Source organism: Apostichopus japonicus, chromosome 8 (assembly GCF_037975245.1).
Source record: "Apostichopus japonicus isolate 1M-3 chromosome 8, ASM3797524v1, whole genome shotgun sequence".
Lineage (NCBI taxonomy): Eukaryota > Metazoa > Echinodermata > Holothuroidea > Aspidochirotida > Stichopodidae > Apostichopus > Apostichopus japonicus.
In genome coordinates, this window is record NC_092568.1 from 33,443,157 (window position 1) to 33,468,966 (window position 25,810).

Consider the following 25,810-nt stretch of genomic DNA (forward strand, 5'->3'; position numbering starts at 1 on the left):
CTGCCCATATGCCCTCTTAATTGTTAACGACACAATGGTCCTTCGTAAATTGCAACTGAGAAGCCGAACGATTATATGATCTCTCTCTGTCAAGTTTAGGAGGTAAACGAATTGATGAAAGTAAACTGTATAGCAGAGTTTCCCTAACTTTATCCCCCACGAACGCCCCGTGGATGTCAGAGTTGTCCACGAACCCCCAACTTTTCAAGTCACGATCTGAGTCATTATTATACTATAATACGCATAACAGTGCTTCGTAAAAGATCAAGTTCATAGTGTAATATTGTAATGAAAAAAACAAGCGATGAACAAATATTTGTCTGGAAACCTCATAATCAGATCGGCTCTTTATCTTCACGAAGTACTGTCATGCGTACACCAACTTCACCAAAGTCATGCGGCATGTGTCTGTTTCATAATCGTTAAATTAAACGAGACCATAGGTTGAAGTTTGATTGAGATTCTACTGAGACATTACACGAACGAAGGGATTACTTGAGATTGTATAATTGAGGATTAGCTTCAGTTTTTAAAGTTACCATATGCGATTGAACACCACGAACTTCTGGGAGGGAAAATTATGTGATAATAATCCTGCATGAGAATGCATTACATGGGAGGGCAAGTAATCCCTTCGTTCGTGTAATGTCTCAGTAGAATCTCAATCAAACTTCAACCTATGGTCTCGTTTAATTTAACGATTCTACTTCCCCATTACACTTCACTACGGAACTACTTGAGATTTCAAAGCAGTGTTCAAGCGCATACGAACAGAAAGATTACAAACGAACACAAATTCAAAGTTTGTATCTTTTTTAATTTGCTTGCTGAGCAACAGAAACATTTCTTTTCTTTTTAAACAAGAACTGAGGTAATTTCATTACCACTTGGTACCACTTGGTACAAAGGATAACACAACATAGTTACTTTCAATACTTTGGAAATCAAAAAAAAATTATTCTCATTCTTGTGAATAAAATCTATCATAGCATCCTCTTTGAGGAATATTCAAACATTGTTATATCACTTCTACATCTTGAAGTATGTATATCACCTCATACCTATACATAACCCATCTGTTAAATTATACCACACTTTTTATGTAATGCATATAGTAAAACTACTTTTACACTTATGCATCCAAAACTGCCATTGCAAAAGTTTTGTTACTGACAATAGGTTTTTTGTAATACTGAGCAAAGGTTCTTTCCGAGGCCCACCCTACTGTACGTAAAATATCATCTACAGGCAGATTTCTTGAATCTGCAGCGGAGGTAGAGGCTGCCCTGGTACTATGGGCCGCATATTGAACTACATCAACCCCAGCCTCCTCCAAAACAAGTTTAATCCATCGTGATAAAGTATTTCTCGTTACTGGTTTATGTGGTGGAACATAACTAATGAAAAGTTGCGATTCCGCTCCTCTTAATGAGGATGTGACGTTAATATAATGCTGAAGTACATGATAAACATCAAGATTCATGTCAGCCTGGTATGATGCCAACACAACTCTTAATGGATTGGAACCAGGCCGTGACTGCTTTAATTTATTAGGTAAGAAGAAAACAGCTTCCTTCCCATCCAAATGAAGATTATTGACATCTAATAATTGCAGAGTTTGTAGTCTCTGAGCAGATAACAAAGCAATAAGCATTACTAACTTATGGGTTAATTGCTTTAAAGTCAATGATAATGTAGGATGAAGAGACCGGAGATAGTTCAACACAATAGACACGTCCCAAATTGTCGTGTATCTGGGGGATGGGGTTCTCAATTCGAAAATTCCTTTGAGAAAACGGCTGATGAGAGGATGTGAGCCAATAGTATTTCTTTGTTCATGATCCAATAATGCAGAAAGCGATGACCGTGCAGTGTTAATGGTACTATAACTAAGGCCAGCATTGTAAAGACTCGTTAGAAAGTCAAGCACCTGATTTACAGAGGGATGAAGTGAATCAATTTGTTTCCTTGAACAGAACTTAAACCACCTATCTTGATAAGTGCTGTACTGTTTTTGAGTGGATACCCTCCAGGATGCCATGAGGATTCTGGAAGTTTCTTCTGGAATGTCAAGGTTTCGGAAGCGTTGCCAGACACCAGGCATGCAACCAACTGAAGGTTGTGATGAAGGGGGTGTAGTTTGCTTCTGTCTTCGGATAGAAGTAAGACTTCTTTCCCCAGCGGTAAATACCTTGGAATAGCTATGGTCATGTGTAACAGTTTTGTGTACCAGTTCTGAGTTGGCCATAAAGGTACCACAATTACTCCTCTTGCCTGGTCCCTTTGTATTTTTTGCAGTACTCTGGCAATTAGGCTAAAGGGGGGAAAAGCATAAAAGATGTACTTATGCCAATTAAAAGAGAATGCATCAATGAATAAGGCATCTGGGTCTGGTCGCCATGAAACAAAGGGAGCGAGTTGTTTATTTGTACGAGATGCAAATAAATCAATATCAAAGTTCCCCCACAGGGAAGAAATTGCATGAAATATTTCTGGATTTAGCATCCATTCTGTGTTACTCTTAAATGTACGGGACAGCATGTCAGCATGGACATTAAGCTTGCCCGGCAAGTAACAACAAGACAACCACACTTTGTTTGATGCAGACCATTCCCATATAGCTTTTGCTATTTTGTTACATTGTGACGAATGAGTACCTCCCATAGCCTTAATGTATGCAACAGCTGTCGAGCTGTCAGATAAAATTCTTATATGCGTATGATCGCCCTTTAAGCATAACGTTTTTAGAGCAAAATAGATAGCAAGGAGTTCAAGCACATTTATGTGATATGTTTTCTCAACGGTATTCCACTTTCCTTGTGACCGTGTAGAGAGGGTCGGGCAAAAAGCACCCCATCCTACCAGAGAAGCATCAGTTTCTAGTACGATATCTGGGTTAGGCTCTAAGATATGCATGCATGCAAGCGGAAGGGACTCTAACCACCATTTCAGCTCTGTATAGTCCCCCTGAGCCAATTCTATTTCTGTATCAAAATTTCCCTTGTATTTTTTCAACAGAGAAATCTTAAGTTTTTCCATATCCCTGTAATGAAGGGGTCCATATTTAACTCCTGGGAACAGCGAGACAAGGATACCAATGATATGTGCCAAGTCCCTGATAGTCTTTTTGTGTTTGCCCTTAAATTTTTGTATCTCATTTAAGGCAGATTCTATCCTTTTGGGTTTTGGCCGAACAGTCATATGTTGGGAATCAAGCACAAATCCAAGGAAAGATAGCTTAGTACTTGGTTCTAGTACTGATTTTTCGGGATGAATGATGAAGCCTAATTTCTGAAAAAATTGTACAGCCGTATGCACTGCAGAAACACATGCACTTTTGGTATTAGCCTGGATATAAATATCATCAATGTAGCTCAGGCAAGAAATACCCAATTTCCTGAGCTCAGCCAGAATAGGTTTGAGTAGTTTAGTAAAAATGCGAGGTGCTGAGGCCAACCCATTTGGTAGGCAAGTATACTGATAAAGTTTGTCTTTGAACGCAAGCCTCAAAAATTTTCGACTTGAAGAACTAATAGGTACTGAATAATAGGCGTCTTTCAGGTCAATTGAAGCCATGAAACACTGCGGCTCTACTAGCCGTAATGCAGCCTGCAAAGTATCCATTTTAAAATGGTAATATTTGACACTTTCATTTAGGTTCTTTAAATTCAATATCATTCTGAAAGAACCATCTGGCTTAGGCCTGAGAAACACTGATGAAATAAATTCCCCTTGGGAATGGGACGTTTCCTCCAAAACATTCTTTTCCCAAAGTTTAGATATTTCATTATCTAAAAGAAGCTCTTCGGTTGAATTAGAGCATATATATTTTGTTTTGGATCTACTATACTGAATTGGCTTTTCTTCATCAAATTCGATGTCATAGCCATGAACACAACTTAGTATAACCGAGTCAGCTGTGATTTCTTGCCAGTGCTGTAGAAAATGTTTCAAACGGCCGCCAATGGGTAATTGCTTTGTTTTACAAGGCTGTAAAGAATGTACCGTAACAGAATTGACACATACCTTACCTCTTGTTAATTCCTCGTGCTTTTCTGAGGATTTCTCGGCAGTTGATTTGTGTACTGCCTGTGACGTTGGCCTAAAAAAGGCTGGTAGCGTCTGTTGCCTCCTCTGTATGGGCCACGATAATTGATTTTACCTCTAAAACCTCCACCTCTAGCTCTCCCCCTAGTGGGAGTTAAGCAACACTTGCTCATTTTATTTGCATCGGTTATGTCACGCACTTGCTGCGATATGTCATCCCCAAATAACAGAGTAGACATAGGCACTGAGTTTGAACAAAGATTTTTATACTCTGCCTTAAGTTCCGGCTTGAAAAGATCACGCCGAAAATGGTTCAAGTCTATGTTAGATGAACCAAGAAAGGCCAAGGCATCTGTCAACTTCAACAGGACATTCTCCTTATCCTGATCAGCCTTGCCAGTCAATACATCATTAATTAGATAAGTCAGAGCAATCATAGCCTTAACGTTCCCTGACTGTATCTTTTGTAATCTCAAATCTTTGGTTCTAGCTTGCAGCTGAATATTGTCCCAGATCAATTTGTTGACCTGAGATGTCTGCAATAGTTCCATATTGCTTGGATGTTGATATTTTTCCATCTTTTCTTTCAGTTTTTGTGGTGCCAATTTTTTGGAACAAATATTTTTGACCAAATTTGCAACCTTTTCTAGTACCGCAGTACCGACTTTATTGCCCAAATCAAGGCTAGAAACAATGTTACTAAAAGCAGTTTGTTCCTCCGTAGGGATTTTTACAGTTTGCTTTTCAAGTTCTGAAGAACTTTCAAGAAGAGAGATGAGATCATCATTCTCATTAGCAGTATCATCTGGTGAGTTCAATAAGTCTAGAAGCTCATCATCATAGTCCAAAGATATCCCCTCCTGATTGTGAGGGGGAAGAGAACAAGCCTCAGAAAGAGGTCGATTTTCAGCAGAGGTTGCTACCTCATTTTTAGCTTTCTCTTCATTGCCAGGAATAACTTTCTGGCACAACAATTTAATCTGTGCCTGCATTTGAGCAAGCATATCTTTTACATCGCTTTGGGCGATTTGTGTACCAGAACTTCCTTCTCCCGAAGGCGAAGGTAAGTCAGGTCCTGCCTGGAACTCTAAGTCCATCACAGTAAAAAATTAAACCCCGAAGCAAAATGCCAATTGGGTAGTTATAACGTAATTAGCAATTACTGCTAATATTAAGTTAAGCAGAACGCAGATAGACAGCAAAATACTGCTACTGCAAAGCTTAAACAAGTTAAAGCATAAAGCCAGCAAAATACTGCTCATGCAACATGTGTGCCGCCTGTAAATGTAACGTATGCCTACAACAATAATGTAGGTTCTAAAGGCTAGTATTATTATTAAGCCATGTATCGTACAGCAACTCTCAAGTGCTCGCAACAACACCAGAACAAACCAACTTACGTGCTAGAGGCTTCGTTTGCAAGTGACAAGAAATTGAAATGACTCGACAGCATTGTTTAAATGCTGTGCGATTTTTTTTTTTTTTTTTTTTTTTTTTTTTTTTTTTTTTTTTTTTTTTTTTTTTTTTTTTTTTTTTTTTTTACGTAATTGAACACAAGCTTGTTAAAGAGCAAGACAAAAGGTGGCAGGCACAACACTATCTGAAGCACATAGTTCAAGCGCGACGGTTTTGTTAACAAAACCCTCAACGTTAAACCATGCAAAGGAGAGAGAGCCGCAAAATACGTCTACTCTCTCCAAATCCAATCACACACTGAAGCTAATCCTCAATTATACAATCTCAAGTAGTTCCGTAGTGAAGTGTAATGGGGAAGTAGAATTCAGTTATTTATCACATGTACGGTACGGTACGGTACGGTACTACTATATGGCAACATATGCGTATGGAACGCGAAAAGAGTTTGTCGATTTTGTACATTACTTAATTATATGATATATCAGATTTTAGTTCAACAAAAAGTACTCTAGTTTTTACTTTCAGAAACGTCTCACGATCCCCTGGGATGGGCTCACGCACCCCCTGGGGGCTCATACACCCCAGTTAGGGAACCCCTGCTGTATAGGGTCAATCCCAACTACCGATTTCTACATCTGACGCAAAGTTTAGAGTGCTACAAATTTGTTAGACGTTTTCAAAGAGATTTTCATTAGATTACAACATCCTCTATATTATTTCCAGACATATTGGACTTCCATTAGAATTTACCGAAGTGTGTCAGTAAGGTAAAATGCATTGAAGACAGCAGGAAATGTTCGTTAAAAACCTTTATCGCAGTGACCATTATTTTGACTTTCTAGCATATATTTCGGGGCAATACTGAAAGTTAAGTTCTGCTAAACTTGTGTCGACAAGTTGTCTCCGTGAAAAATATTGCTTTTGTTATTTTTGTTTTGTTTTCTTAAAAGTTTATTGACGTTTGGTGTAGTATAGACCGGTGGCCAAAATTATATAAATAGTCTATATTTCACATCGATTAATCTTTATTAAAACATCAATAACGGGTTTTCTCATCATTAAAAGTCACCAGCAGCACAAACAAAGTTGGCTTACATTCAGTCACGTAGGCAAAGATCGAAATTTTTTAAGAGGTTTCAAAATCTTTAAAAAAACGGAAGGAGATATATTCCTTTTTTTCTGTGAAACATATCCTGACCCGTTCACCCCACCCTACCCACCCCACCCCCCATAAAAAAAAACCAGGAGGAATTGGTTAACTTGCAAAGTAATTAAAGGTAGAATGCAGAATGTGCGAAGAAAACTCACAGCCTTTAAATTTAATCTAAAGCATGTTACTACAAACCTCTCTGCTTTCGATTAGAACATTCTGATATCTTAAAAGTCTGCCCGGAAAGGGTCATTTCAGGCGAATTGACGAATTCTATGACGTTAACTACATATATATGATAAAGGTGAAAATTCATTGAATATTTCTGATTATTCAATGCTTCAATACGAGTCCAAAGAACAAGATATTCAATCACGTTATTTTATTTTCCAATCAATCAATCTTGAATGTAGATCATAATATTAATTTGATTAGCTGCTATAATGAAATTGACAAATTTTTAGTCATCACCCATGCAGGAAAAATGTCACGATTTAAGTACAGACATTGACTTGTATGAGTGAGAGTAAAGAACATAGCTTTAGCATTATGAGACAACCATACTACAAAACTGAAGTTTGAAACGGTTTCTGAACTGTTGCTGTCATTCCGTCGGAAATGAAAAGAAAATAAATTGCTGGTCTTCCCCTGCTGGGGGTGGGGGGGGGGGCGATCATCGTCAGTCAATGGAAATGGTTCATTCATTTTGTTACATTCAGCCGGGGAAGAATGAAACCATTGCTATATAGAGGTGAACATCCCCTATTCAGCAGCACACTACAATCGTTAGTATTTATTGGCACAGCCTTGCGTTTAGAGCGAATTTTAGATATAATGTATAGTCTACGTGTGCCTCCGAATATACCATTTGACATTTAAATTTGTCATTTTTCTTGCGGAGTCGGACTACAAACACGTCTCCCTACATGGAAGTCGGCATCAAAGACCCCAGGACCACATCCATTCATTTATGAAATCCTTCATTCGCCTCGTGCCCTTCGATAAAAGGTTAGCTCCGATACCTAAATCAGTCGGTGGAGGTGGGGTGGGGGTTGGGTGGGGATTATAATTTTACCCCCCACCCCGTTCATCTTTGACATCCATTCCACTCTACTGGGTCATCTCTCTGTCTCATCGTGTATAATAATGCACACGTATATACTACTAGGCTGGCGTTACAAAATCAAAGCATAAAAACGGCTTGTGGCAAGTCCGTATTCCTATATTATTACAATCCCATCTCCGATCAGGATCTTTACTTTCATCGATTTTGTTTAAGGTTGCATTGAACAAACAGGATATATATTCGAAATGCGTGCTAGTGTTTACCCGCTAGAATGTTAATATTTACTAATAGACTAAGAATAAGTTGACCACAAATTTGCTTAAAACAATCAAGCCTGACATCCCTGGTCACACATCGCTGTATACAACAACCTACTTTAATATTCTCAACACCAATCATCACTACGGCTTGAATAATTCGTTGAAGCTCAAAGCAGAACACCCCTGCTGCACTCGCCTGTAGACTGATACAGGTCTCGGAAAGCAACCACTGGTTGGTCTCATAAGCAATCTGTAGAAAAATAAAAATCGGTATTAATCAAAATTGACACTGACCCCCCCCCCCAACCCCTAACCCTCCTCCTTCCTCTGGTATAGGGATGATGCCTTTTTCGTCAATTTTCTTTTCATTTTTACACGTTCAGTCTCCCTGAATTTTGCGACTTCGCAATGCCTATGGGAACATTGAAGGAAAGAACTATACCAGGGTCGTCGCTAATATTCGACGACTGGGGAAGAGGAGGAGGGGGATGGAGGGGGCTGTTGACATTCGACAAAAAGCTCTGGTTTTGTTCCGACAATAAGTCTTCAGTTTCCCGTAAACCATGTACTCCTAGCTCAAGCGCCATGGTTCTGACACTATACATTTTGCAAAAGATGAACAATCACGGGAACCATTTTTACTCTCATATTCCATAGAATTTGAAAGGGAATGAAAATTTTGAAATAAAATATCGAAATTTTGAGATTTAAAGGTAACATTTCGAAACTATAAATGTCGAAAGTTGGGATAGTTCGAAATATAAAACTCAAACTTGAGACATGTAAAACGTTGCCATCTCGACCAGTGTGGTCGAGTGTGACGAAAACTTGCCGCGGAAGTGGCAAGTAGAAACCGCTCATTATCTGAGATAGCAGAAATAATGTTATATAATGTAATCGCACGGTACTACTTCATCCTCGAAATCAAACTGAACGAAAATAATTCTACCTGACAGCCTGGGGGATTATGAGAATGTAAAAGTTCCCAAATTCCCCATCCCAATCCCCACCCCAAACCCCAAAATAAAACCAAGCATGATTTCCCTGATAAACCTCCAAACTTTCAGGCGATAGTCGCTTTGGCCCGGCGGAAAATATTTCTGGGTGACACTTCCCGCTATGCAAAAAATGAACAATCACGGGAACCATTTTTACTCTCATATTCCATAGAATGTACCCTTTGATCGGTAAAATTAACACCCATATAGGCTTTAAATTGCATCTAAACAATTAATGAACGTGTGTAAATTTAGGGAGGGCGGATAGAAGAACTTATATGGTGATGTACAACTGAAGCTTACACGTCACTATTTAGGCGGTGCACCACCATCAGTTGGAGCGGCGCGTCGAAATTTAAGCAAAAAGGAAATCCTAGATCAGCAAAAATGACACCTCTGGTAACAATAAATCGCATCTAGACAGTTCTTGCCCCCTAAAATTATTAGTATATTGTGCATTGGATCGATCAAGAATATGTTCAGCACCCACTTCGAAATTCTCCCCGCGGTCCCCACTTCTTGGAGCACTTGGCAAATATTGGGGGCTGAACATACCTTTACCCCCCCCCCAAACACACTTTTTAATGAGTTACTGTTACTGATTTAATGAGTTACTGTGTTAGTACCAATTTTGTAATTTACATTATTCGATTTGCATGCATCATTCCAGGATTTCGAGCAGTAAAGAAATTACATCGGCATTGCCATTGCATATTGTTGAATGACACGGGGGGGGGGGGGGGTCATGTGTCAGTGTATTGAATTTAATTATTGATATACCCAATATGCAAATCTGGCTTTCGTAAATCGTTTCTCTGGATTTAGTTATTCAACGCATTCAGTAGAGCAGCAACGTTGAAATCAATTCCTGAAGCTAGCACTGTAGCACATGCCGCGGATTCATCACATGCAGAATTGAATCGCTAGTGTGTTAGCTCCAGGATTCGTAACCTGTGCTGCGAACCATGTGCTAGCTCCAGCTCCAGTTATTCTGCATGCTACATGTTACGATGTTAAACACAATTTCGACTTAGATTCGAAACAAATAGGCCTATTTGATAGAGCTGTTGTGGGGGAATAATTTTGATTAGGGTTGTGCACATTTGTCTGCAAAAACGACAAAAAAAAGTGAACTAAGGTCTGGAAAAAAGTGGGGGGGGGGGCAAATGCCCCCTCTTGCCCCCCCCCCCCGTAATCCCGCCCATGCTTCGTATTAACACAACTGCACTATAAAGCCCGAGTGAAGGCAACCCGACTTGTTAAGAGCGATGTGACGTACGCACACTAAAAGACTGATGACTTCAGATATCAACGACTTCTGCTTCCGGTACTCATTAAGGTCATGGGCAAAATTATCTCCAAGTCGGTTGCTACATTTAGTGAACCTGAGCCATAAACTGCCGCACGCAAATTGACATATTCTACATGTTGTGTTTCCTCCGTTAAACACCCAAAATCTTGATTAGAGGAATAGCATAGTCTTACACACATGTACACTGTCCGACCATCCACGGTTGTCCCACTTTAAAAACGGTCAAATGCAGTCTGTTCACGTTCAGTCTGGCAGTGAGAAGTCGGCTCAACAAATGTATGTTTAACGTTTTGTAGGTAACGCGAAGCCTACCTTATGACGTCACGCATCAAGACGACCTATCTGACCATATTTCATAAAAGGGCAAACCGAATATCGTGGTACATCTGTCTCGGAGGAAAAACGAATTGATTCGAGGTGCGACTTGTCGCTTACATCTATCATCATCATCATCATCGTCGTAATCATCATCATCATCATCATCCTCATCATCCTCATCATCATCATCATCATCATCATCATCATCATCATCATCATCATCATCATCATCATCATCATCATCATCATCATCATCATCATCATCATCATCATCATCATCATCATCATCATCATCATCATCATCATCATCATCATCATCATCATCATCATCATCATCATTATCATCATTGTCATCCTCATCGTCATCGTCATCATTATAATCATCATCATCATCACCTCCATTGCCTGGCGGGACAGGTCCGTGAAAGAAGCTTCCATACTTTAAAAGGATCAGGTCTAGCTGATTTGTGGTAAAGTCCACGATCGGTTCCTCCGTATTGTCTTCGCATGATACTTCGCCGATACTATCCAAACATTCCTGTCAGATTGTCTGAATTGTTGTCGTTTTGTGCAAGATGTTCGGCTTCTGTTCCACCTTCAGTTGCATGGCATTGTTATTAACGACGTTCACACACGTGTTAAATTCACATGCTTTACATTATGTCGTCGAAATGTGAAGCATAAATACCACTGGGATCGCTCATTGTCAATGTACAACGGTAAACCACGAGTAGTAACGCTATGATGGCTGATTGATTTAAAATTCTGAAAATATGTGAGTAAATTACGTTCCAGTGTAGTTATATGTTATATTCCATTCCTACATTAAATTCTTGAAAATAAATGCAAAGGAAAGCCTTTCGGTTCGATTTTACTATACGACAATCCAACTTATAAGTTTCGCTTTCCAACTGAATTTAATTCACAAAATTATGTGCGGAAATATAAAATGTAGGCCTATATATTCCAAGGGCTCCGGGTTGAGAGATCAATAACAACCTGAATTGATTCTCATGCGCACAAGGTTGCTGTTCACGGAAGTTGGCGATATCTCTTTGCGTAATTCAAACCCTCTTACACACGATATATGAACGAAATATGTGGAATACGAGGGAAGGTAATTGTACCATGGAGCTATCTGTTTATAGCTCCATGGTCAAACGAACGAACTTAGTTAAATCCCTTCGCCGATGTAGGTCGCACCGCACAGCAAGTATAGTGGGATCGGCACCATATATCTAAGTGTAAGCAAGGACTGCGCTCCGTGTTTTTGTCAGCTTATTAATTATTATAGGACGCAGAAATTTGCGAAATTTTACTAACGTGATTATTTTTTCCGTAGACCAAATCATAAACATAATTTATAACCTAACTATGCCTCAGAGTTCCCACCGACAGGACCACACCCCTTTCTTTATCAGATCATGGATCCGCTCCTGATCCCTCCATAAAGCTGTAACATACCGATCGTACGTGGCAGGGATATATTACTCTTCCCACAACTCACTGTACCACCATTGCTTACGGCATAAAAATGTGTTGTTGGCGGGTTCGACCTTTCTCGTAGGCTATTGACTGTGACATTAACTGTGACAAGCGGGATCTAGGTGAGGTGAGAGCATGGGATGTAATTTCTGTGAAAACATTAAAGTTTTATGATGGTGGTCAGACGGGAGCCTTGGGTTATTCCTTTGTAGTAAAGATTGCTGTCAAGTTATTAACCATTTACAAGCTAAAAAAACTTAAAATAATTATTGAATCACAGTTTATACAAGTTGAGAGTAGGATAATTATCCATGTAAAAGGTTGATGCCATCGACTAATGATCATAGAGTTGGATACACATTGATGAATTATCTCCACCTAGCAGTACGCTAATGAGCGATTGCTCTTCTCAGAGTGGCAGAGCGCATCGATAGTGGCAGAGCGCCTCCATAAAGTCACAGGACGTCATTAATTTGGTGACGAGTGCCATTATATTGTGAATACTGCCTTCTCACCGATTCAAAGATGGATACGGCTGTTCGACTCGCGGTGGAGGAGCTAGCTCCCTCAGGACTCGAAAATAAACATTAACATGGTAAAAGTTGTAGAGTGAATACGTAATATGTCTACACAGTAAAAGGAGGAACTTCTTGATGACGTCACTTGATGTGCTTCTTGATGACGTACTTCTTGATGACGTCACATTCATATTTAGCATACATACTATGTACGAGAGTGTAATAGCTATTTCATGATCACAGCTAGCATCCTTCCCTCACTAACCTATTAAGGATCTCAGCCTATACCACATTTGCCGTATGAACCTAACTGTAGTACCCTTATGAGAGTGTGACAGTAAAACCTGCCAATAACAACAGGTTTCGTTTCGTAACTATGGTTACGTTATCGTATTCCACTCAATTAGGTCCAAAACTATAAATATATACCTGGTGCGTAACCTTCAGCCTTCACTCAGTTGATAATATCAACTTCCGCCCAGGTTGTTATATGCAAATTAGGTTAGGTTCGGTACATCCGCTTCAATGGCGGTTGGCTGCATTTAAATGGACGCAAGTGCTGTTGACCTTAAAATGAGTAAATACATCAGCTTCGGGCATATTTATTCCAACCAAACTTGTTTGATTTTAGACGTGATTCAATACAATCTGGATCACGAATACAATATTGACGGATGTGATGTGAAACGAGAGGTGACAAAAGAAATGGAACAAAGAATGAAAGAAAACTACAGCTCAGTGTTAACAGTCGGTTGTAGTAATACCAGTCATGGCTTCACCAAACGGCCGGGGGGGGGGGGGGTTAATGCACGAGGGCACGTTTTAATGATATTGTGTAACGAAAAGCTAACAAGCTCAACCCAAATATAGCTGTTTACCAAAGTCCTTAGTGCAGGCTTGAGTTGAGGGAGGGAGGGGTGGATGGGGCTTATGGCCCAACCTTTTTGACAGAAGTGTTTTTTCATGCAGGTGTGTTACCTCTAAATCTGCTGCAATTTCCACACCACTGAAGTATATATGTTTGACTCCTGCCTCTTTCTTCCCCTTCTGTCTGCTCATCCGCGAACCATTTCAAACCTGTGTTATGTCCCTGTTTTGGATATACTGTTATTTGTTTATTTCTTCTCATTGTTCGTGGAACTGGATCAACATCGAGGCCTGTTTTTTATGCTGGTAACAAAGTGAAACGAAGGGGTCGTTGATTCTTTAGCATACAAAACTTACCCTATAGCTCATATACCCAGTAGGAAAACAGTGATACTTGAAAGCGAAGCTTGTTTGAACCTATTTCTCGCCATTCTTGTCAAGTTGAACAGTGTAGAACCTCCTTGTTCATACGAACTATTGTTAACCCGTGCTTCTATATACCAGCCACTTAAAACCCCATCACTTGACCGACAAAGGAGAACATAAATTCGTCCTTTATTTGTCTGCTTTCCCCAAGCAGTGAGCTGTGTTATTTGCACCGAGTGACAATCTCCGCCCCCTTTGCGCCCTCAGTTAACCCAATGTATGTAAACGTATAGTCTGAGCAAATAAAGGGGTTTTGTCAAATGTTTGAGTTTGTCATGTTTGCCTAATCACCGGGGGCTGGTTCGACCAAGCGAGATAATACCGTTATAACCCAGCACCTGCTGTTCATATACACAACGGCGGCGAGTAGAGGATTGTGACAATTCCATTCACTGATTTTACTCGGGATACCACGACGACATGAATGAGCCAAACCTGGCGGCAGGACGCTCTCTCTCTTCACGAAATAATCAGTCTGGAAATCAGTTTTGTTTTGTTTTCTAGATTTTGTGGCAAATGACGTCAGTCAGAGTACTTTTAGACGACGGCGCCTCTGTCTCCATATTTGATCAAATTATTGTGTTAACTTTTTTCGTTGTTTTCATCACCGTTAGAACTTTTACTGACATTTACGGAGTACTTTATTTTAAACACAATTGAACTTGAAGCAGAGAGAGAGAGAAAGTCTTTTATTTTTGTTTTGTTTTTCTTCCCGTTTCTTACTTCGTTAATATTACACACGGTTGTATCTCTCTAATTGCGTGGCTGGTTTCCCCTACGGAATAATGGATATTTTAATAACTGCCATCTAAGGAACCGGGTTATGATGTATTAAATATCATCGTTGTGGGAAAACTTCTCTACTCACATATCTCTACAGTCGAAAGGAAAGCGAATTATGAATATCGAAAACGGTCAAATTCATTTTATGATCTGGAAAATTCATTTGAAATCTTTAAATAAATGAATTAAATTGTCAAATGTTGTTTTATCCTGTGAAACGAAGGAAATTCGCAAGACTCAGTCGGGAATAATTGGTTTAAAATACTAAAAGAACTTTCCGCTGCTGACAATATTATTTTATTGGTTTCGGGACCGACGCTTAGTTCTGTAGATTATATATATGAGTGGTTTGGTGCAGGCCTTCATATAGAATGCAGTCGAGCAAGGAGCTGGACATCCTACACTAAGGTGAGTCTCTTAATTTTTAATATTAGTCATTAATTCCCAGTCATGTGGTTAACAATTTCACCATTTAAGCTACACAAAAGAAATTAAAGTTTTGTATTTATGTTAAATTTACCACAACCTTGGGGGTTGGGGGGGGGTCAGGAAAACCCAACCCAAATAATTGATATAAGAAACTTGTATTGTATATTAAATCTAATAACGTAAACTAAAAAATGCAATTTATAGGTGGACTGTTTATACAGTAATTCAGTGTAAAAGTTGCATCTATATACGTTTAAGTCGCCACAATTGTACCCGATAGTAGTATAATGTATACTCTTCGTTCATATAAATTATTACAGCCAAATTAGAAAAGCAAGCTAGGGGGATTATGGGAGCAGAACTTATCAGCTTCAAAATTAGCAGAATATTGTAGTTATATGTTTACTAGATAGTAAATTTTAATTCATAGGAATGAAAAGAATTTGTGTGTATCGTCCTGCTTATTATTATGATGAAGATTTTTTTCGGACATGGTAATATTCTTATGAAGGTTAATTATTTAATTAGAGGCTTTTGCATTTTGCGCTTAATAAATTCGCCATATTATTATTTATATTTTCACACTCTGACCTACGATGGTCAGCATTTCGACGCCCAGACACTTGTTCACAATAAGATAACTGAATTTTCAACAGTTTCGAGTTTGACTTCATAGACATTTATTTGAAAGGAATCTTGAATACTAAAGGTAATAATGAACAACATTTCTTTATGGAATATTTGTGTCCAACAGCATCGAACACTTGAAACTGAAAATCAAATAAATATAAAGCCCAAACGATACATGTCTGATATATACACGAATTCTGAACACAACAAAAGCTACAAACTTATGCACACATCATAGCCGCCGCATCGATGAAGAGTTTTGTTTTTAGATTTGAACAGCTTATTTCCAAATGGCATCTTTTATAGAGAAAGCAGTTACATATAACGCAGAATCAATGAGTATAAGCATTGTAAGAGTCTATATAGGGAAGTGTGAAATGACTCGGTTCTGTTAAAATAGCATTGAGCATGAGTTTGGTCGGCAATTTTCATAAGTATTTATTATGAATATTTCTTAAATTAAGATTACAAGTAACCAAAGGTAAGATATCCATCTAGATCAGAAGTTCCCTAACTGGGGTGCATGAGTCCATCCCAGGGGGTTCGTGAGACTTTTGATACAATTCGTGATCTGATCTTGAACTTAATTTCCAAATAAATAATTGTTCATCTCTTGTTTTTTTTTCCATTACAATATTACACTATGAACTTGATCTTTTACGAAGCACTGTTATGCGTATTATAGTATAATAATGACTCAGATCGTGTCTTGAAAACTTCGGGGTTCGTGGACAACTCTGACATCCGCAGGGGTTCGTGAGGGATAACGTTAGGGAATCCCTGGTCTAGATTATTCTTACCAATATTATTAATGTAACCAAGTGAGTTATTAATGAATGTGATTCAGTCCTCAACATTCGTCGGCCGGACACTTTTTATAGTCGTTTATGAAAACACATGTAAAAGCAAATTTCAAAACGTTTGACGTTTGCTTCACTACTTGAAGTGAAACCTGATTAAACAAACTAATGAGTTACTTTGTTATCGGATTTACTATCGTACTAGCAATGAAGAAAATTGATCAAATTTACAACTAAAAAATGCTGCTTTATTATTATTTACTTCAAATGAAGACTCCCTTGGCAAACATAATGTCAAGTCTATATGGTTACAAAAATTTGAGAAATTCCATTACAGTTGTATTTTAAAGACTCTCCCTAGCTTCCTATACTTGAACATTACACTTTCATGTATGAAGACAATTATAGGTTAATTGTAATTGGCCCTTTATGCCAAAATACTTGTATTGGGGTGAATTTGAATGTTATGTGGACATTGAATGTCACTTTTGTTTATCATAGTTACAGGGATGCATTTAAGGGTATGTATCCGAAAGAAAATGCATATCACACAACTCATTTTCCTTGGTAAAAAAATCAAATATTTTACTTTGGAATGTATTTACCAGAGAATGTGTAGACAATGAGATATGCAGTGTGTTCTAAAAGATGTTTTATTTACATGCTTACTGTTTTTATTTATGGCAATTACTTGTGTAGGCCTACTGTCGTTTTCAGTTTTCAAGTGCACATACGCAGAATGAAATCACAGTTGAGACAAACAAGAAATTCGCCTAAACAACGGTAATCACGAGATTGACAAAATCACTTCAATTCCACGAAATTTGGCAGCAAATATTTAAAAAGAAATATATTCCACTTCACGAGAGTGAACAAATACGTTTGTGCTTGTGTTTGTACCAATTGACGTGACCCGAAACCACATACGCACATGCGCATTTGAAATTGTGAAACCACTATAACGTGAAGAACAAATTTGAAAGTTTATGAGTGTCAGTACGGTTGCATGTCGTGCATGACCCGAATGTACCGCGCGGGCTTTACATAACAGGCCTGTTTATTGTTGCCTTTAGCCGGTGTGAGGGGTCGAACAAGTATGAACTTGAAGTTGACCCCAACGGAGACAACTCGTCCCATCAGTCCTGCATCCTGTTGGGTTGTCATAGCGACTTGCATATGGGATTAACCCTATCAATTACAATTGCCTTTGAAGTCTCAATTTTGGGAAAGTGACGTTAACTGTAACAGTAGATTATTTAGCTGTACGTAGTGATACCCTTGTAAATTATTGGAACCACCCACCAACAAACCTTGGCAGAAGCAGAAAGTCTGTGCTAAAAAAAAACCTTGATGAAAAGTCTTGAAGACCGACCCAAATATGCCATGAAAGGGATTTGGGTGACGTTTCCCAAAGAATGTCGAGGAATAAGAAACCGTAAAAAAAAAATGAAACACTTCATTAATTTTAAAACAACAAGACTGGGCGATAATAAATCCCCCGGGCGTTTGCTCAAAGCCTTGCAGGGTAACTGAACACTGTCTGAAACAAGATAAGTAAAATCACCGTATTTAGTCCATGATTGAGTATATCTGTAATGCTATTTGATAGCACGACATGTTAAACCAGTAAGAGCACCCCCTTGGCGCATTCGGCGTCCCAGGAGTGAGTATTGCTTGGGAAAGAAATCGTGACCTGATGTTGAGGACGCAAGGAGATAACAACTGTCTCGTTCCTCGTGGTTGAACCAGAATCTCAACACGTATTGATTACACTATCAGTTTATTTAATCAAGATAATCCATCTTTCATGGTTGATTTGATGGAAATGAGGTCAGCGAAGATGGTCAAAACTGGGTCACAACTTATGTATGTGTGTGGGTGGCTTAGTTGTGGTCGTATGTTACGGACCATGCAGTTTTGCATCAATTGCGTATGATTTATTGCACTAAGTTATAGACCAATTTCGTTCTGTTTTTCTTTGCGTAATGATGTGTTATCAAGCTTATATAACACGTGGACTAGCTTCAAGTCTTTGCTCTGCGTATATGTTAACAAGAATATATAATACATATACTAGTTTCGTTGTTTTGCATTGCGCATATGTGTTATCAAGCATATAATACATAGACCAGCTCCAAGTATTTGCTTTGCGTACATGTTAGCAAGCATATATAATTCATATAGACTAGTTTGGTTGTTTAGCTTTGCGTATATATGTTAGCAAGCATATATAATACATGGACCAGCTCCAAGTATTTGCTTTGCATATATGTTAACAAGCATATATTATACATAGACCAGCTCCAAGTATTTGCTTTGAATATATGTTAACAAGCATATATTATTCATATAGACTAGTTTGGTTGTTTTGCTTTGCGTATATATGTTAACAAGCATTTATAATACATGGACCAGATTCAATTCTTGTCTTTGACAAATACGTCATTATGACGTTGTTTGTATATTGGGATCAATTGTGTTAGTAAATTTAACATAATATGGATAATTGGGTATATGAGCAGAGTACACCCCGTCAATCATCCTTAGTTGGGATCATCCAGCCCCACCCCCCCCCCTTCCTTCGTCCCTTCAATCAAGCGTTTCGAAATATTGTCAGCAAGAACAAACCGTCCACCTGTGCCCAGGCGCGGCGGAACGGAAAAATTATTGGGGGGGGGGGGCTAATGTGTGGAGACTTTCTAAGCGGAGCGCCACCATCGGTTGGCGCGGAGCGTACAAGAAAATTTGGTTTTTTTTTCAAACCCCTAGATGGCCGGAAACGGCACTTCCCGAGTGTTTTATGCTGCAAATACCTAGCCCTAAAATATGGGTCTCAAGCCTGCAATTTCTCAGATTGCACGTAAAAGTCTGTAAAAACATTGTAATTTGTATATTCGATGGTGTTTTAAGAGAGTAGCTATTACTCGTAGTGTACTCGCAAAGACGTTTTTGAGTGTAGTAAGCGCAGTGGCGGAGCTAGGGGTATTGGTCGGGGGGGGGGCAAGAATGGTCTGTATAGGGGCGCTTTTGACACTATCTAAGCGGAGCGCCACCACAGGTTGGCGCGGAGCGTACAGAGAATTTTTGAGTAAAGTTACTCCCTAGATTGCAGGAAATGACCCTTTCCGGGCCTTGCTAATTTGCAGATAAACGGAGAATAAATAGGAGTCGTCGCCATTTTGTCGGAAAATGACACCAACAGAATATGACAAATGTCAATAGGTATATGAGAGCGCAATAAAATAGTCAATAATCGCGAATAAGTAAAAAGTAGTGAAAAGCTGAAAAGGGCGCCAGCAGTCCATTTGAGTCCGTCAGGGGGGGGGGGCATCCGCCCCCTGACTGTATATATGGACGCTCCGCCGCTAAGTAAGGGGATGTTGGAGAACTGGCTGAAATGAGGCAAGTCATTGGCCTAAGACGAAGTTGTGTTACGCTTACCGGTACTCACACTCACTGCTTCCACTTTTCACGGTGCGTGAAGACGCGGTCGGGGTGACAATGTGGTCTATAGCCAGGGGACGGGCCGAGGGTCCCCCAGCAAATACTAAATTATTACACCTATATAGTATACGTGTGCATCGGACAGATCGACAAGTATGCATTGAAAAATGGGCAGATGCACGTTTCGGAGCCTTGGTAAATATTGGGGGGGGGGCTTATCATGCATTTGCCCCCTCAACTTTTTCATTGGGGCGGCTGAGCCCCCCCCCCCCCCAAGCCCCCCCCCCCCGGTTCCGCCGCCACTGCCTGTGCCGATATGCAGGGCTATTCCTAGTATTTTATAATTCCTTAAATAACATTAAACTATTTATGGAAAACAATATCAAACTGAAACTGAGCAGTACTAAACAAGAAGCTTTCCCCTAATTATAATAAATTCCTTGATTATCGAATAAGAACATACCCAAAAGCGAGATTTGTCTATAGTAAAGTTGCCATACTCAGCCATCCAGGTCACACGTAACATTATGTATAGTTGGAGAACCCTTTCATCGGCCTCTCTCTCCACTTCATACCTTTAACATGCTGTCCTTATCATCATGATTTCAAAACTACCCAACATTCTTCAATCTATCCCTGACTTTCTTCGGATCGAAGAAGCCTTTTACCATTTCCTCATGTTTTTTCTGGGTCACATGCCAGTTCGTATATACAAGGAGTATTTCTTGAAATCTAAATCTAGGAGTTGTTTTAAGTTGTCAGGTGCCTAATTCATCAAAGCGTCATTCGAAACTGGGCCGGTTGTCAGATTTTTGTCTTTCCTCGGGCTGTAACAAGCGAGAGATGTATTGTAGAGAGAGGAAAAAAAGCTCTTTTGACGCAGACATGCATACCAGCGTTCATGCATGAGATTATACATAGGCCTATAGGAATAGTTTAAAAACATTATGATGTTCTTCGATTCGGACACTTTTGGCCTTCCATAGAAACAAATGAAATAATTCCCTGAAGGCTGCCGGTAATTTCTCCCAGTTGGGATCATTGATCAAATCCAAGGGAATAAAAAAGAAAGAAAATGTCGGTTCGAATATATCTGCTTGTCATCCGTTCACTAACGTCTTCTCGTCGATTTGCCTCGCTATTTCAAGATATCGCCGAGTTTAGTTTGACAAATCACTTCCCTGGTAGCAATTAGGGCCAGGTGTCACGGAAATCTTGAATGGAGAAAGTATATACATATAAAGAAGTATATACTTGGTTATCGTTCGGGATATAGAAATGAGTCAACTTCCTTGAGGCAACTTGTGTAGGCCTATACTGAGTGTATATATATAAATAAAAATATATAAATATATATAAAAATATAAATATATATATATATATATATATATATATATATATATATATATATATATATATATATATATATATATATATATATATATATATATATATATATTGGTCACACGCTTAAAAAAACATGTATTTGGATTTTCGACACAAAGTTATAATTAATGGAATAACCGTGATAACATACACTTTTTTGGTATGAAAGAAATTGCTATACTGTCTGTATTTTCAATCCCAGCGTGATAGATTTGATACGGTACGCAATAATATATTAAAACACTGTAGGCTTATTTAGTGCAGTGGCCAGGGACTGCTGATTTCTTAAACTATTACTCAAACGGTCAAATTTGGCACTAGATTTACGCCTACATATTGCGTTCTTAGTATTCTTGTATTCCTATTGTGTCAGTCGGAGAGCCTATGCAGAACATCATTCAACCCCCCCCCCCCCCTCTCAAAAGATATCGCTTATTCTTCATTATACATGCAGTTCATTTGATTATTCAAACTTAATATTTTTCTACTCTTCTATATCGTATATATCAGCTGTGTGTTTTCCCACTCTTCTTTGGCCCCTTTCACAAGCGTTGATGTTTGCAAATTGCTATAAAACTTATACATGAATAATTCATGATTAGTTCATATCATAAAAACGATGCGGAGGATAACACGGTATTGATAAATAATATACTGCCACTTGACACCATCAAATCCCTCCTTGGGATTTGGGCTTCCGTATGAATCTATAAGTCTCTTCTTGTGGGGTTTTTATTTTTTATGTCAAGTATAGCAATTAACTCGAGCATATATACAGGCTATTTTCTCCTTCCACAATAGCGAAGCAGAACCTATTTCACGGGCCCCGGACACGGAGAATGCATCCCACATGTTTTGTGTTTGTGTTGAGGCTCTAGGACCAGTCGTTCTATATACTAAGAAGTAATTCAGGATTACGGAACTTTGTCTAGCAGGTAAAAATCACTGCCACTTTGTTACTGATGAAAAGGAACTCGAATTTCTAAAGTTTAAAAGAGGAATCATTTCAAGTGCACAGAAGAGCAACCTGATTCTTTCTCCACCTCTCTCTCTCTACTGAGCTTTATTTTAAGTCGTTTTGTAGATAAGATAATGTTACACTGCATCGGTTGCATGAAGTTCGAACTAGGATTGAACGCGCTGCATGGAGGGATTCAATACGAACCAAATTCGAACTAGGATTGAACGCGCTGCATGGAGGGATTCAATACGAACCAAATTCGGAAGAATATATGTATGTGTGGTTCATCGGCCGGTTACCAACTTCTTACTTTTGAAAACAAAAGTGCAGCAAGCCAATTGTAATATTCGCCAAAAGTAAAATAATCGATTCATACATAAAACATGTAAAGAGCATTGTATTAAATAGCACAGTGAACGGCATTAAGTTAGTTCATATATTATCTGTGAGTTTGCCGACAGCCTCTGACAGTACAGAGTGTGGAGCGTACTTTATGTGGTAAGTTTGCTGTAGATTTGATTTATTTATTTAATTTTTTTGGGTTTTTTATACCATCCCTGAAAACTCTAAACCTTTAACTTAAGAAAATGTGCTTGTACTTTTATTATCAGTTTATACACATTAATTGGTAGCACAGTCACTTATTTCCGCACCGTTCACGTTGAATTTCTCACCTGCCCCCACCCCATCACCACCCAACCCCACCCACTTATTCCACCTCTCACCGCATTTGGAATAGTATCGGCCACTACTTGGTAATGCTAATAACTATTATAATCAGTACCGGTAGTGTGTGTAAAGGTACCCAGGAGGGGACGTGGATTGGGGGTGGACGTGGGGGTGCATGGTCAATCGAGGGGAAACGTTCAATCTGAGGGATTTTACGGTCAATATGCGAAAATTGAGACCACCCCCAGCACACAGGACGCCCTTTCAAAAAGGTTCATGCCTCTACATAAATCAGTGGGGGAATTTATACCCCCTGCTCTCCCCTTCCATACACCCGGGTACACACCCAATCCTATCTTTGAAATCCTATCTACGTTACTTATTCTACATGCTAGATTTGATATTGGTTGATATTTAACCTGTAATTAATTGTAACGTGTTATAAACACCCCGTGCGATATGTCATTGTCTGCTTCGTGTTCACCTTGTGTATAGTACCAAGTTGATCGACAGCGCGCTTCAGACACAATACTCGCGTGCCGACGAAGTAAAACCCAGTCATAGCATAGACATTATATGAATAATAAAATAATAAATAAGACGCTTTTGTAGATTAAGTCATCTTATTGCCCCGGTTTATACCCTTGTTGTCATCACGTATTTATTTAGTTTCTCCTCCTGACCTCTGGGAATCCATCGATGACAAACAAACATGGCCGATGTTAAGTCATCTGTTCCACTGTTGAAAGTCGGCATCAGTCACTCTTTATGCTGTCATGGATCACATGGGACGCCAGGATGGCCAGCCGTATGATTTCAATATTTCTGTACCGTGATATTAATATGATAGTTGATATTTATATAGTGTGCATGGATGATGTGGTACCGTGCCAGTATACACTAAGATAAATACCAGGTTTAACGTATAGCTAATTGGTACCGTCTGTTGGTTAAAATCATATATGTTTATAGTATCAAACGGCGCCCTCAGTCCCGGATAACGAGTGCCCGTCGTATACGTATCCCTCCTCCTCGGTACGTCTGACATTGATGAACCCCGACACAGGTTTGAGATGGAATATGGGGGCAGCATTGAGAGACAAATGTAGGCCTATATGACGGCACCAAGCCCGCTTAAAGGTGGTTGATGTGGAAATTATGGGGGGGGGGGGGGGGCTCTGCATTGTCTCTTTACATCAGTTATATAATTCTTCAGTGTATTAACACATTTTCACATAAGTCATCTCAAACTTCAATCCTGCATCCAATCTTCCCACATCCCCTCATCTCCTTATCCCCTCATCCCCTCATCACCTCATCCCCAATCCCCCCACTCCCACCCCATCCCCCATCCCCTCACCCCTCACCCCTTACTCCTCCCATCTTGATTGCGCCAAAATCGTATGTAAGCTGCAGGTAAACTGCTATTCCCTCTGTCATGTTCATGTACCTAGCTATGGTTTGTAGGACAACGTCTGTTCTATCTAGATAATCTCAAGATCTCATCAACATTCCGTCATATCCATTGGCCTTTTGGCGATTGATTTTCGAGCGTTCTGAGTTTTTCACGTTCATGTGCTATAGGATTACATTTGGCAGAATGAAGAATGGTATAGGGAAGCCTAGGGATGGTTGGCATGGTATATAATATTCTCATCTGCCAGCTAGCAGCACTCCTCCACGCTAACATGGTAGTAACAAAATAAAACAAAACTGTTAAGCAAACTGCTTATTCACTAAAGAGCCCGTGTAAGAGAATGTTTAAAAGTAAGTTGGCCTGACGTTTCGATCCTAGCAGGATCTTCTTCAGAGGCTGAATAATATGATAATAACAGTAATACTGGTTCTAGTTTATTTTGTGATATATGCTGTTCTATAAGCAGCTAGACAATTACATTTTGACCCCCCCCCCTTACCCCTACCCATTCCAGATTAGATACCTTTCAGTAGCAACTATAGGATAGGAGGAGGATTTATAGAAGTGCGAACAACACAAATTCTGCGCTTATTAAAAAAAACGTAAACTTTAAATATTTCACAACTTAAGGCATGAATAAAGTTAACCTTCTGGAATATAGAGAGTGCATGGTTAGCAATGGTCATTACCAAATACTTTCACGTGTCATTTGTACACGGACACGATAACCCCCCCCCACACCCCCACCACCACCGCCGCCATCTCAACACACCCTCCATCTCCCACTACGTGTCCCCCCACCCCGCACTGGCTGTCTGTTATCCCCGCTGCTTAGTAATATAAAATAAAAAAAGAATTGGGCGATACATCTGTAGTCGTCTGCAACCCACTCATCATCCCATCAAGTATCTAGGTTATTACTCCCTGCCATGGCCTCCTTGATAACATTCGTTAAGCATATAGCACTATATATAGTTAGTTTATTCATTACAGTTAGGGTATATATATATATACAACGCTGGCCTATTTATGTAGTACAGTATACACGTCTGGTTTCTTCAAAGTCGCTGCATGTATGATCATCTGCCTATGAAAAGGACAACTCTGAATATTTTATCCTCGCAAGAAGTACATCAATATAATAGACCCAGCCTCTAGTTTTGTCTTGTCTGATGAAAACAGACAAAATAGATTTGAGGCAAGGCATGGGAAAGCGAAGTTAAAAGTTCATCTTGTAATGGTTTCGCCGTATTCGTTGAAGAATTGAAAAAGCACATGTAGGCCTGTATGTGTCTCTGTGTTCTATTTATTGAAAGACATGTAGGACAGCATAGGATACGATAAAATGTGTGGGTACCTTAAAGCGTGACAAATAAGTGGCACTGTTTCTCTTTTATACGATTGTTAGTCTAATAGATTAAAATTTCA

The 25,810-nt window shown here is 39.3% G+C and overlaps 2 protein-coding genes across 4 annotated transcripts in view; one reads left to right on the top strand and one right to left on the bottom strand.

The window, feature by feature from the left end:
* Positions 1 to 447: 447 nt before the first annotated feature.
* Positions 448 to 5,441, bottom strand: LOC139971681 (uncharacterized). 2 transcript variants are annotated; one of them, XM_071978367.1, is made up of 2 exons: positions 4,032 to 5,441; positions 448 to 2,314 (listed from the first exon to the last, which is right to left on the bottom strand). In XM_071978367.1, the coding sequence occupies exon 1, from the start codon at positions 5,142 to 5,144 to the stop codon at positions 4,038 to 4,040; it is 1,107 nt and encodes a 368-aa protein (XP_071834468.1). In that variant the 5' UTR covers positions 5,145 to 5,441; the 3' UTR covers positions 448 to 2,314; positions 4,032 to 4,037. The 2 variants fall into 2 exon arrangements, with proteins under 2 accessions (XP_071834468.1, XP_071834467.1); XM_071978366.1 differs by having other exon boundaries at positions 4,027 to 5,441.
* Positions 5,442 to 13,945: 8,504 nt separating this feature from the next.
* The window catches only part of LOC139971674 (extracellular tyrosine-protein kinase PKDCC-like), a 46,909-nt gene continuing 35,044 nt past the window's right edge, over positions 13,946 to 25,810 (top strand). Inside the window, exon 1 of one of the 2 annotated variants that reach the window (XM_071978346.1) lies at positions 13,946 to 15,054. The gene's annotated coding sequence lies outside the window, so the exon portion shown is untranslated. Of the gene's footprint in view, positions 15,055 to 22,537; positions 22,795 to 25,810 lie in introns of those variants that run through there. The other variant, XM_071978351.1, reaches the window with a different exon arrangement.